This window comes from Lipophrys pholis (genome assembly GCF_963383615.2).
Source record: "Lipophrys pholis genome assembly, chromosome: 1".
Taxonomy (NCBI): domain Eukaryota; kingdom Metazoa; phylum Chordata; class Actinopteri; order Blenniiformes; family Blenniidae; genus Lipophrys; species Lipophrys pholis.
In genome coordinates, this window is record NC_137635.1 from 4,143,758 (window position 1) to 4,157,674 (window position 13,917).

Here is a 13,917-nt window from a genome sequence, read left to right on the forward strand (position 1 = left end):
CACTGTGGGTGTGTGTGTGTGTCCACCCAGATGGTGTGCACACACACACACACACACACACACACACACACACACACACACACACACACACACACACACACACACACACACACACACACACACACACAGCTGGGGTTCAGGATAGTCAGGAATTGGTTGCATGAATTGACAATAAACAATAAATTCACAATGAAAACCTTTTGATTTGTTTTTACAATTTTCTCCCCATCAGACAAAACAATCAGTTTTAGTTTTTTTGTTGTTTTAGGAGCGTGTAGAGCCACACAAGTGACAGCAGCTCGTTCAATGAGGTCGAAGCTGAAGGTTCCAGCAGCCAATCAGAAGTGACGTCCAGCGTCAAGGTCCCGCCTCCGCCCTCCTCACCAAACTAATTAAATCAACAGCAGCGTGTTGGCGGAGGAGTTTAGTTTGTCTGCGGAGCTCCGATGTCTCAACTGATGTTTCCTCCTCGCAACTTTCAGGCCTAGTTTTTTTCTTTTTTAAGGAAACACACGTCTCCGTTTATATATATATATATATACATATATATATTTTCTTTTTTTTAAAGTTAAAATCTGCTCGGACTGCACATTTAGAGCCGCCGCTCGCTTCCTCGTCGTGACAAGCAGCGGCTCTGGAAAAAAAAAACAAAAAAAAAAACTCTCCTCACAAAGAAACTTTGCTTGGCTAAAGGCTGCTAAACTCACAACGCGTCCTGGGGGAAGTTTAAAGAGGACGGTGTGAGCGCGAGGCCCCCGGTAACGGCTCCGGTTTTCACTTCTCTCATCATCATCATCGTCACCAGAGGAGGAAGAGTTTGCAGCTGGTATCATAACATAGTTTGCACGGAGGGCAGCCTCCCTCCTCCTCCTCCTCCTCCTCCTCCTCTTCCTCTTCCTCCTCCTCCATCCACCAGGTGATCATGTCGCACCGAGGCGGACCCCCCAGGCCTGCGGCCCCCCACCCGCAGCCCCTGAGAGCCACCGTGGCCTACCAGCTCCTGTCCAGAACCAGACTGCAGATCAGGGATGTGCAGCCAGGTGAGTCTCGACCTCCACTCACACTGCCTAAATAAGTATAAACAGCATCTTCACAAACATGCCAGCACAACTCCATAAAGTCACTGTTAAGGTGCAGATCGTAGTGTGTTCGAGTTACGTTTTTAAGTCCTGCACAAAATGCATAACCAAACTTTTCATAACCAACTATTATAAAGGTGAGCATCTCCATTTGCAGAATCGCTTGAATAGATTGAAATATATTAAAGCTGTTGGCTTAATAATAGCTATGCTTTTAAATGCATAGATGCATAAGAGTGATGTTTATTTAATCTCACAATGTGTTGGTAAACAAAGCAAGTTGTTTTGTAAAAGCAACTGTTACTATATTTACATATTATATTATAGTTTGTCTCTTTTCAAGTATGTTTTCTTCTTTAAAGTGGCTCACAATAATGAATCCAACCACAAGGTATTTGATAATCATACTAAACGATATGATATAACTTTAACTCTACATTCTTATAGACTGGAAGGTTGTTTAGTTTTTTTTCACAAACCATGCGACTATTCAGGATGAAGTGAATGTAAAAGATCTCTGGATGGATGGGATTTCTTTGATGTGCAGCATTTCTGTTTAACACCCCCCCCACACACGCACACACACACACACACACACACACACACACACACACACACACATGCACACACACACACACACAGACACCACGCCACTTTTTACTGATATGTAAAAATTTAAAAAAAACAAGTTGTCTCTGACATGGATAGCTGCGAAGATCCGATCGCACCAGCTGAGCTCCAGCAGGAGGTGGACGATGTCCCCCGATGCCTTCACCGAGTCGTACCTGCAGGGACACTGGCTCAAAGACCCGGCGGGCCCGAGCGCTCGCCATCACAAGGACAAATGCACCCAGGTCAGCTGCAGACTGAGACTGTGTTTTAACTGCAGAGACGATCGCCGCTGCCGAGTTGATGTGTTCAAAAGTAATGAATGAGAGTGCGAGTCTATTTAACTTTTAGCATTCGAGTAAATATTGTGTTGCTGTTTTCCTTTTTGTGAAATATTGAGAAATGATTTTGTTAAGGAGTCTGGGTCACTGAGTTTTTCTTATTTTAATAACAAAGTTCTGTTGAAAGAAGGTTTATTTTATAGTCTGGATCTGTCATGAAGCGTCCCGGTGCAGTCCGAGTCATCTACAAGGATTCAAAGTCTGTGCTTTCATGTCGAAAAAGTGTTTCTAACATTCCCAAGTTTGGTTTTAGGAGTGACATGTTTGAGGAATTTCAGTCTGACTTTCTACTTTTTGAAGAACCCAGTTCTATTTCATGTTTAAAGTCTTATTCAAACAATCTGAGGATGTGTTTTGAAAAGCCAGATATACTTCAAAGCGGCCTGGTCGACTCCCAAGTGCATTTTTAAAGTGTTGAAGAGTCTGGACATGGCGTAAAAGTCAAGCTGATGTATTAAGCAATTCAGGTTTGAGGATGTTTTAAAGGGTTGAAGCAGCTGAGTCAGGTCGGTTATTCGTCTGCAGTTGTTGCAGAGACAGACGTTGTCGGGTGGAGTGGAGGGGAGGCGAGTCAGTGTCCGCTGCTTATGCAGCAGCTATTACAGAGCGAGAACCACAAGCCCCAAGACGAGTCACTGAAGTCAGCTGACGAGATCGTTGAGGCTGCACCCATCCTCTGTGCTCTTGTGTGCAGGCACTCGCTCGTCTGTTGCCCACATCCTCCCCCCCACCCCCCCCCCCCCCACCCCCACCCCCACCTCCGTAGTTTTGTTTTTCAGTTTCTCTTGCTCTTCTTCTACAAGCATCAGTAGAGTGTGTGGGTTTGAGTCATCTGATGTGGTTGCAGATCAGCATTATATATCTGTTTGCACACAATGTAAAAAAAAAAAACCAAACATTTCCATATGTCAGTTTCAGGTCAATATTATCTGAGAGATGTTGACACGTCGTTAACGTTTGTGCTCCTCAGACCCCGGACTCGTGGTCTGATAGATGTCGCAGCAGGGGAGCGGGCAGCAGCCACAAACGCTCGGCGTCACTCGGCGGCGTTGATCACAAGCAAGAGGTCAGTTTGTGCTTATTTTCTTTTTGCTTTGCCACGCTGCATGATTTCTTTTTTTTTTAAAGGTCCCATATTATCCAAAAACAATCACTTCATAATTGTTTTCTAACGGTAATATGTGTCCCCAAATCTCCCTCACTTGCTTGCTTCGTCAATGTGTGCTCATACAGACGATTCAGGGATTTTCCCTTCATGACATCATCTGGGGACACAACCACACTTTCTGCTAGTGGATACTCACTTTGACCTTCCCATGGGTAAATAAAATCCTACAAAGATTACTGGTATTCTGGATGAATTCAGACACAGAAACATCCTGTTCTCAGTGGAGTCACTACAAAAGACTTTTAGAAGGAACAACACGTTGAATACGATGTTGTCGGACCTCTGACGCTGATGTGAAATGATTGGAAAACTGTATAATATGGGACCTTTTTTAAAGCAAAGCTTTTGTGAAAGGGGCAGACTTTTATTTTGACATCATTGAGCAACAGGAAACCAGTGATCTCATTTGCCTACAAACTTCTCTTTTACCATTTCACTGACGTTTTTTTTTTTTTTTAACCGTCATTTAGTTTTTTGCTGTCACGTAAAGTGAGATCATAACAAATATGAAGTTTCTCTCATTTGTACGTCACACGTGAAATGATGAGGCCATTAGAAGTTGTTGTTGTTTACATGCAGAAGCAGAGTGACTGACTGTTTTGTCTGTGTTCGTTGCAAATTGCTAAACTACAACAGCAGCCGCTGCAGTGCGGCAGACCTGCAGTCTCAGAGGAGCGCGACAGGGACGGCCACTGGGAAGATCCTCAGGGGGGCTGTAGCTGGGGAACTACTCAGGTACCCTAGCAGCATCATCATCATCTTCATCATCATCATCACAAACACTGCGTCACCTGCTACAAAACCACTTATACTTCATGAGGTCAGCCAGTCCCCAGGTAAAAAAATTTAATAAAATAATACATTCAGCAGGATCAAGAGAGAAAAAGAAAAGTACGTTTTTATCGTAGTTTGAGTTAAATGAAATAAAAATTGAAGCAACAGGAAGATCGCTGCATCACTTCTTTTTTTTTTTTTGCTTCTGCTTTTCAGAAAGAAATGTGTCGTTCCCCTTTTTTAGAATCGTAGTGTTTGGCTGGTGTCACACTTGGGTGACCTGTCGTGATGGAAGAGGTGAAGGAAAGTACATAAAGTGAGTGTAGTTAGTATTGGGAAGAAGCCTCTGTGATTTAATATCTAAATACAATTGAATTGCAATCGTGGTTTTCATCAAAACATCCTTCATTCATCGTCACACAACCTGTTGCAGCAACACGTAAACCCTTCAGGTAGTTAAAGAAGGAAGCCACCTCCACCATGTGTTCTTTTAATTTGCATGGTGATCAAATCCTTGAAGATTCCTAATCTGAGATTTTCTGAGCCGTTTCACCACAAATATGGAACCTCTCTCCCAACAAGAGAATTTCTTTCTTTTTTTTTTTGTCTTCGGAAAGCTCCTTCTCCGTCGTTCCCGTATTGCGTTACAAGCCGAAGCCGCGCTCACCCTTGTTTGTTTTCTTCAGCCAATTCCCATCCCCCGCCCGGCGCTGTCTGCACTCACCCCTCAGCTGTGCAGCAGCGTGGAGGGCCTCAACCAGGAGCTGGAAGGCATGTTCATCAGCCCGCCGCCACACCCGCAGCGCAGGGTAACGCTCACCGACTCCGCACTGCACATGCACTCGGGGTTGAGACGTCAGACTCAAACTTAACTTCAAAACATCTGGACGTGTCCCGCCAGTTTTCCCAAAGGGCCACACGTGGAAAATGATCACTGCTATCGAGGGCCGCGACTTAAGTTTGGTTGAATTTGGATCAGTAAGAATCATCTCTCTGATTAAAAGCCATTTTTCTTGGATGAATATTATGAGATATTTTTGCTCTGCAATGCCTTTTCTTTCTTCCCCATTCTACCTGCAAATCATGATTACATTTCTTTTTCAAAATTTTAAGTTCAGTTAATAAGTAAATCAAATTTTTTTTTTTTCATTAATCATCATCTATTGCACCGTGAAACACTAAATATGTCAGGTAATCATTTCCTAACTCTGCTGGCCAAGGTGCTAGACCCAACTGATAACGTAATAATGATAGGAAAAGTCTGACTATTTTAGATGTAATAAAGCCAATAACAACAGTAATATTCATTTTGAACAAAGCTAAAGGGCCAAATGATGCCCTGGTTTGCTCTATGGTCTTAATGTTGAAAATGTATAAGTTAACAAGAAACTCCACTTGCATGGAAACTTTGCAATATTAAGGAAGCATCTACATATTTTTATCCAATTTCTTATAATCAGATCCACAAATCAAACATGACATGTATTATCCGATGATCTGATGATTGTTTAAGTGTGTAAACAATCTCGTACCAATGATTTCTATCTCATTTTATAAATGTTTTTTTTTTTTTCCCTTGTCTGCTCAGTTACTGGAGGTCCCGGATGGCCACCGGGCCCCGATCCCTCCTCAGCGCTGCAGCAGTGGGTCTCAGTGTGACCTCGCCGCCATGTGCTTAGGCTCCGCCTCCTCCTCGCCCTGCTGCTCACCCAACGACGTCTCAACCCCCAAGCCTCATTTTATAGACACTCCCTCGGGCCAGCATCAAGGTGAGTTTCAAAGGTTAAATATTTGCTTAGAATGCATCTGGTTCAAAAGGGAAAAATGTTTTTGTTTTTTTGCCACAAAACGTCTATCAAGTGTGAAATAACAAGAATAGCCGCATGCTGAAGTGACATCTTTTTAAGAAAAAAGTCTGGCTTTTTTTTTAAATGCTTGACTAAAATTGTATTAAATTCTTTACATTTTTAAAATAATTTTTTTAAATTTTTTTAATTTAAATCGTGACGAGAACAAAGCGTTTCCACATATGTAAACAATAGTCCACATTAGGTTTTACAACTATTGTTGCCATCGACGCTCAGGCTTGTCTTTGGTTTGACTTGTCTGTAGTTTGATTTCACAAAATGTAGGAAATGTGCAATAATTACCCGTGCAGAGCTTTCGCTTCAGTAATTCATCACTTGCATGGGAGATAAAATCAGAAAACCACTCCACCAAAAAGCAAGTCAAAAAGAATAATCCAAGAAAAGTAATGGTTTTTCAGTGGATCAGAGCTGTTCATGGCTTCTTAAAGCAGATTAAATATTGAAAATGTTTGAAGATGTATGGTCGTGTCTGTTCCAACATACGTATTAGGACATAAACCAAGTCAACGTTCCGTTCTCAGGAACATTATATTTCACTATTACGTCTAGAGAGTTGCTATTCTGTGGACTCTTTATTTCATTTGTCTCTCCGTCCTGCTCAGGCTCAGCAGACAGTGTCGAGGTGGGCTTCCAGTTTCCCTTCTCCCTCCAGAGTGACGGCGAGCTGAACTCCTCCCCAGAGCCCAACACCAGCTGCTGCTTCCACAGAGACCCTCCAGAGGGCTGCGAGAAGGTCACGGCATGGGAAGACGTAAAGTTCGTGCTTTTATTTTTTTTCTCTCTCTCTCTCTCTCCTACTTTTACTTTTTTCATTTGGGTCTTTTCCTGACATGCATCCGTCATTGACTGGACGGAATCGTTTCCCTCTGTTTTGAAATATCCAGAGGTTCTGGTAACTTACTGAACGAAGTCAGGCCATCTAGAACTGATATTTAAGTTCTCTTAATACTGAGTTTTGTCATTTAACAAGCACAACAAAGATGATCTATAAGTAATAATCTCATTCAGCAACTTTTTCTCTCAGTAACTTCAAACTAATGCATCAATGTGAGTTTTACATTTACATGACTGCATTTTAAGTTAATTCATATAAAACCCTACAGAGACGACAGAATATAAATTAATGAAAATGATCAATTTGTTAAGAATAAAAAAAAGCATTTTCTTCGAATGTTTCATGATTGAAATGCAAAAAAAAAGTGTAAAAACTACAACTTTTCTAAAAAATACAAATAACATTAAAGCTGGAAGCAGCGAAAAACCATTGATTTTTGCATGAATTTTTTGCAGTTTGTAGGTGGCGCTGTGGAGCCACTTTGTCAGGCTCATGTCTGAAACCACTCAAACACATATTTTCCACAAGGCTTGATTCTTGTGCCAAATTTCATCTTTTCATTTTGATAATAAATAATAATAATTCCTTGCAATTCCATTAGGGTTCTCGCCCAGCTCGGCACGAGCTCGGACCCTAATTAATGCTGTGTGTTTACAGGATTACTCCCCCGATGTCATTGTAACTTACTTTTCTGCCTCGACTGAGATTTAAATGAGATGCACTAATAAACTCTGTATACAAGAGTTGAAAAGGGCTCAGCTACAGTAGAGCTGATGAGAACTAGCTCGTGTTTATCATTTAAATAGCTGATTATGATCCTATATAAAGAATTTATGGTTTTAACCTTTACTGAAGCAAGAACAGCAGATTCTCTCATCATGAAACAATTTCTAGTTTTCAGTCTTCAGACGATGTGTTGCTTTTACTATGCTGCCATCTACTGGATGTGAAAGGAACTCCAGTCAAGGAGGCCAGTTAAAGAGACGATGGCATTGACAGTCATATCTACAAATGTGTATAACAGGTCCGAGCTGTGCAGTACACCTGGTACCCACACAGGAGTATGGCTGAGGTGTATATATGTGGCCAAACCTCATTAGAACTGCTTCTTTCTTAATGCTTCCTGTTTGCTCTCATTCCGTAGGTCTCCACAACAACCCAAATCCCCCCTCGTCTCCTCCTGCCCAGACCCCAACAAAGTGAACTTTGCCCCTCACGGCGTCTCTGCGTTCTGCCCCGTCCGCCTCCTTTAACCTCCTGCATCCTGTCGTCGGGGTCTTGTTCCTTCTCCCGACAACCAGGAAGGACCTTCCTCCTGCCAGGTGACGGCTCCTGGAAAGAAGAGGGAGTTCAGTAGATTCTCCTGCAAGGCGACCGCCGCCGTCCCAGGAGGACACACCCCGATGTGTTTTGAAATCTGTGCTTGTTATTTTCCGTTGAGGTACGGGTGTATGAATTAACTTTGTCGGCGTGAGTGGACAATGATGTTCATGTTCGAATCGGCCGCAAACTAGAGCGATGCCGTACGTAGGAAAGTTTACATTTCTCAACCAAGCGACTTTTGGTTCGACCTTTTTATTACCCAAAGATAAATTTTTGGCCAAAACTGAGTGCGTGGAGGCGCGTTCAGCCTCTCTCCTCTTAATCCCACCTCAGACGTGACCCGCTGGCCGACTGATTGCTGATTTACTGCACTGACTTGTTGATTACTCACCAGCGGAGCCAAAACACTACACCACCACCACATTCCTATAGATCCAGAAGAGGGAAGAAAGTGCTTTTTATTTTGGTTCACAAAGTTCATATTCAAGTTTCCACTTTTATGAAATGTATACATTCTTGGTGAAATTTGGAATTCCTCATTTTGTATTTTTTTTTTTTTTTACTATATTTTCTTTAAAACACGCAACGTTTCATCTGGTCCAATATGGTAGAAGTCCAATCTGAAGATGGAAAATTCAAAATGATCCTCTCGCGGGACACCTTGGTTGTTGTTGTTGTTTTTATACTTTCGAAAGATATTTATTTTCACCTTGCACGTGTTGTTATTGTGCAAACTTTTGGGTTTTTACCACAGTGAAATCACATTTAGATAGTTTTACACTGAAGGGAACGTTTCAACTGCAACATGTAAATGAATTACGCTCACGTACGTTCCTGCTTTAAGCGTCTCACCTTTAGTTTTTTCGTTGTCACTTTGTTTTCCGGGTGAACAAAGTGTGGGTACATGTAATGCAATCTGTGACACCGCCACCTTCTACATGCTTGATATTTATAGTTCTTTCAGGCTCGTCAGTCTCTACTGGTACGTGTTTGTCGTTCCTCGGTTTCTTTGTTGTTGTTTTTTTCCTTCCCAAGCCGACGTCGTTTTGTTTGTGGTTGACACGCGTTTGCACAAGTTGCTACTTGTGAGTCACAATTCCTAAGATTCACTTTGTCTTCATTGTAAATTTAGGAGTAGCAGTGTATATATATATATATATTTCTTTCTGTATATTTGTGAATTTTTCTCCCGTCATAAGCTACAACCCCTTGTTACTATGAATTCGATCAGTCTGAATGTCGCCGAGGCTTTTTGACATTTTGTACCAGGTGGACTTTTATGCACTTCCAGGAGCGCGTTCATCCACGTGTTTATTTCTTTCAGGGTCCTGTGGGCGGCCTTATTCATTAGGTTGTTATTTTTTTTTTATATCCTGATTGAAATGCTGATATTTTTGTATTTTTTTTTTTTCCCCACACAGTTCATCCAGAAAGTGTTTTAGGAGTCACTGTGGGCTCTTCAGATGTGCTGCTATCTCAGGTTCTGTGTTCTGTGCACACAAATAATATGAGAGTCCTGGATGTGGTTAATAAAAACTCCTGATATGGTGGCTCGGAATGGTCGGACTCACTTCTTATTTGGTAATGTGTCAGATTTAACTGACATATTTAAGGCCATATTTGCCTAAACATTGCTTTTTTTTTTTCCTTGTTTGTGACAGTTTTATACACAAATATCTCAACTGGGCAGATTTAAGCTATGTTGTAACTTTTTAATATATTCTAAGACATTTTTTTAAATATTTTAACTTCTCTACAATTTTTTTTTTCTTGTAAACATGGAATTTATTGTAATTCTTCAGCCTAAACCTCTTTAAAACCTTGACAGATTTAAACAATTCAACTTTTTAAAATACCTTTTAATCTTTCTAAAATATTTTTTAACATTGAAGTGGATAGGAAACCCCTTCAAACTACATTTAAACTCTTTGAACGTCGAACCACTACAAGTTCACCACACTTACGGAGACTTTATTTACCTTATAAAACTTTGCCACTTCTGTCCACCATTGAGTCCTGCGAGTAGCGAGGACTTGTTCAACGCTGCTGGCAGCTTTTGTTTAAAAGTAAAATTCTATTTTGATCATTTCTTTTCTGAAACAGAAAGACTTGCTGCTCTATTCAGGCTTAAGTTGGATTAAAGTTTCCATAAGTCAACAAGTACACGTCGGTATGAGATGTACAGTAAATGCATCATTGGTGTTTCCTTCCAAGACATTAAAGATGCACTACAACACCCGTCAACAATTAACAAAAGTGGATAAATTCACATGAATGGGGACTTTCCCCTCAGGTTTCAGCTTGTGACACAGGGTTGATATTTTGTTTACAAACAGATTTGGCATATTTCCAAATATCAAATGATAGTAAATTTATAGCTTACAGCTTTTAAGATGCTGATTTACATGGTTGGAAGTCGCTCACAAGTGCTCACAAGTGTTAAAATCACAAGTAACAGTACAGTTGGAAAATATGGTTCCCCGAACTACAGTTATACCAAAAGCAGCTATTCGAATATAAATTTTAAAATATGAGCTAAAAGCATATTTGTCAAACTGGAAAATACATTAAGGTTTCAATATAATATTTATTATTTTATAAGAGTGTGGAGGAAGAGACCCGATCCAACACATTGCACCACTATGTTTTATCTCACTTCAAGTATTCTATTTAGACTTAATATTTTCATGTTTTAAGGTATATTAGAGACTATCATATTAGAGGCTATTTGAATTTTACAAGGTCTTTATATGTTGAGTGTAACTGTTGACACAGTTCTGGTTTCACGCGACCCACATCTTTTATTTTATTCTTCTTTATACATTTTCACGTTTATACGTTTTACATCCTGCTCATTTCTTTATTTATATCCGGATATGATCAGGATCTCATATCTTCATACACGTACAGTAACGCAGTGAGAGTTCTTTACTCCTTTCTTTCACATGTTCTCCTGTCATTCAGTCAAACGTATATCCACTCCAGCAGTGGTTTCCGTGCCCAGCTGTTGTCGTTTCACGGTGGGATTGGCTGCCGGTGGAGGAGGCTGGTGTAACGTTTCACTCTTCACTCCCGGATCGTCTCCAGGCCCGAGATCCGCTGCAGAGGCGCGCGCGCGGCACCGGCTGATTTTCCTTCATAACAAAACCCCGCCAGCGGGACGATTGTTCGTCATGTCATCGATGTTGGGGACCGTCGCTAAACAACTGAAGAACCACCCGGCTGTAAGTGTTTGTCTGTTACTTTTTTTTTTTTCATTGTGATGTTTATTGTTAAACGTCTCGGTGACATTGAGGCGTGTGGAGCGCGGTGTGGCCGCGCGCGCCCCCGCTCCCCCTCTTAAAAAATAATTTACCCTTATTATAAGACGCGCGGGCATTATTACATCTTTATTATCACGCACAGCTTCCACCGATCAATGCAGATATTTAAGGGATATTTATTTGTGTCTTGTGAGTAAATCTGTCAAATTCCACGGCATGTGTTGCTTTCGTCACAGATCTTATTTATTTATTTCAAAGACTAAATTCTATTTATTACAACGCCCCCGTCAACTGACAAGCTCATTCTTGTTTTCCACCGTCCTCATAACAATTTATCTCCTTCTTTACGCATTCAATCACCTTTATAGGTAATATTATGTATGTGTTGTTCTTTTTTTTTTTAAATAAATCATAATTTGAATGAGATCTGGGGGAAAAAAACAAGCGTCTCTATATCAGAGGAAATCCTGGGTGCGCTGCCATGTGTGCAGATCGCTGCAGCACGTACATTTGTGGCTATATAGTCTCCATAGTGGTGTAACTCAAGGCCAAAGCAATGCATGGCACAGCCTTCCTATCAAGGGCGAGCGGGTGAAACTGCTTTACGGCAGCGACCATATATAGAACACCGTGCGTAAATGTTTATGTCCCCCACTGACTGCCAGGTTACCTCTGTTTAACCCCTTTTCACTGCTGGAATACTTCATTTTTGTCCTTTTACTGTGAGAGGAAAACATACTGCAACACAATAAAGTGGATATTCTATTCCACGTGCAGGTGGCAAGAGTTTATTCTAATTGTTCTGATCAAATGTCATGGTTATTTTAAGATTTGTTTTTTACAATCTTAGGTCAAATCGTCAAATCTACTGTGTGAAAACAAGTGTGTCTGTCCTCGATTGTCCCCTGACTGTCATGTACATGTTTTGTTCCACCAGCTGATCCCTCTCTTCGTCTTCATTGGCGGAGGAGCCACCATGAGCATGATGTACTTGGGCAGACTGGCCCTGAAAAATCCTGATGTCTCGTGAGTATCTGCATAAAAAAATTAAATAAAAAACATAATCGGATCCTATTTGTTTGCTTGGCTGACTTTCTACAGGAGCTTTTGTCTACATCAGCTTATAAGCCATGAAAATAAAAAAGATGGTGTCGTAAATAATATGAGTAGATGTCAGATAGTACATGTTGGAAGTGATATTCAGTACTGGTATATGTGTGAGTATTGCGACAGTAACATTAGGAATTTTCAGATGGGATCGTAAGAACAACCCCGAGCCCTGGAACAACATGGATCCCACTCACCAGTACAAAGTATGTTCCTCTGACACATCAAACACATTTTCCTTTTCACTCCGGTAGCTCAGGTTTCTTTTTTTAAATTTTTATTATTATTACCCCTGTCAGGTGGAAGTACTGCACATTTCTTTGAACAACAAGCCATATCTTTGCTGTTATCTTGCCTCAAAGTCCATATTAGACTGATGGTGTGTGTGTGTGTGTGTGTGTGTGTGTGTGTGTGTGTGTGTGTGTGCTTCCCCAGCTCTTCACAGTCAACATGGACTACTCCAAGCTGAAGAAGGACAGGCCAGATTACTAAGTCTTCAAAGCTTTGTATCTGACGTTGCCATCATTGTCAGGAGACTTTGCACTTTTCTTTTGCCAAATACAAACAAGCCTATTAAAATATATGAAGGATGAATAATACTTATTATATTTCCAGCCTCATGAGGTGAAGGGATCACATGCTCTTTAATGAATCTGAATAAAAAACAGGCAACCACCTGTTTTACTCGCAAGGGAATTTATTTTTTGATCTATTATGTCCTATATTAATAAAGTAATTTGAATGACACAACTGATGCTGTGTTTTTTTTTTTTGTCTTTGTATGAATTAAGAGGTCAAAGCATTTCAGTTCCTTCACCTTCTCCCTTTCTTTATAATATTTAGAATTTTTTTCAATATTAAAAATGAAAGAACATGCATGTACCTGTGTTAATATCTGAGTTTTCCTTTTACACAGCGTAGATAGATGGTTTGTAGTATTTACTTATTTAGTATGTATTTGTCGAAAAAAGGTCGTACACAGTACAACTGGGATGGACAACGAGTGGTGAATATCTTTATATATGACAATATACCAAAATATTTCAATGCAAATGAAAATGTCCTTGCTTTTGTTTGCTTGTGTTTTATTCACCAACCTCTTTGAATGGAAGTGTTTATAGATAAAAGTAGAAGCAAATTTCCTTTTGCAAAGATTGTGCCTTAGCCATAAATCAGCAAACATATGAGTTGGAAAAACACAATCTATAACATAATTCGGTAGGCAAATAGTTCACATCAAAAGTCTCAACTCATAAAGTAATCGGTTTTCCTTTTAGTTTATGGTTTCTATTAATGGTAGGTGTAGGAAAAAGAAAAAAAATTCCAAATACCTCTGAGTTCATGTTTTTATGGGGCCAGACACATGACAAGAGAAATAAAACTTTAAATTGTGATGCTAAATAATATTTTATTGCAACAAACTAGCATTTTGTGGTCATGAAATATTAACTTGAGGCTACAATATATACTTTATGGCCACGAAATAGTAATTTGTGGCCTTGACTTACTATTTTCTGGCAAAAAAAATAAGCATTTCTGTACAGAAACTA

General features: G+C 40.3%; 2 protein-coding genes across 2 annotated transcripts; both read left to right on the forward strand.

Annotated features, from left to right (window-relative positions):
* Positions 1-922: 922 nt before the first annotated feature.
* On the forward strand, positions 923-7,970 carry LOC308119466 (protein FAM117A-like; the record flags this gene model as incomplete). The annotated part of the gene is made up of 8 exons (XM_080479481.1): positions 923-1,040; positions 1,788-1,933; positions 3,000-3,095; positions 3,834-3,932; positions 4,658-4,780; positions 5,560-5,740; positions 6,442-6,595; positions 7,819-7,970. 8 exons carry the CDS (start codon positions 923-925, stop codon positions 7,925-7,927), a joined length of 1,026 nt encoding a protein of 341 aa, XP_080335607.1. The 3' UTR covers positions 7,928-7,970.
* A 3,011-nt stretch (positions 7,971-10,981) lies between these two features.
* Positions 10,982-13,673, forward strand: ndufa4b (NDUFA4 mitochondrial complex associated b). The gene is made up of 4 exons (XM_080487228.1): positions 10,982-11,221; positions 12,198-12,286; positions 12,513-12,573; positions 12,803-13,673. The coding sequence occupies exons 1-4, from the start codon at positions 11,171-11,173 to the stop codon at positions 12,857-12,859; spliced, it is 258 nt and encodes an 85-aa protein (XP_080343354.1). The 5' UTR covers positions 10,982-11,170; the 3' UTR covers positions 12,860-13,673.
* Positions 13,674-13,917: the final 244 nt, after the last annotated feature.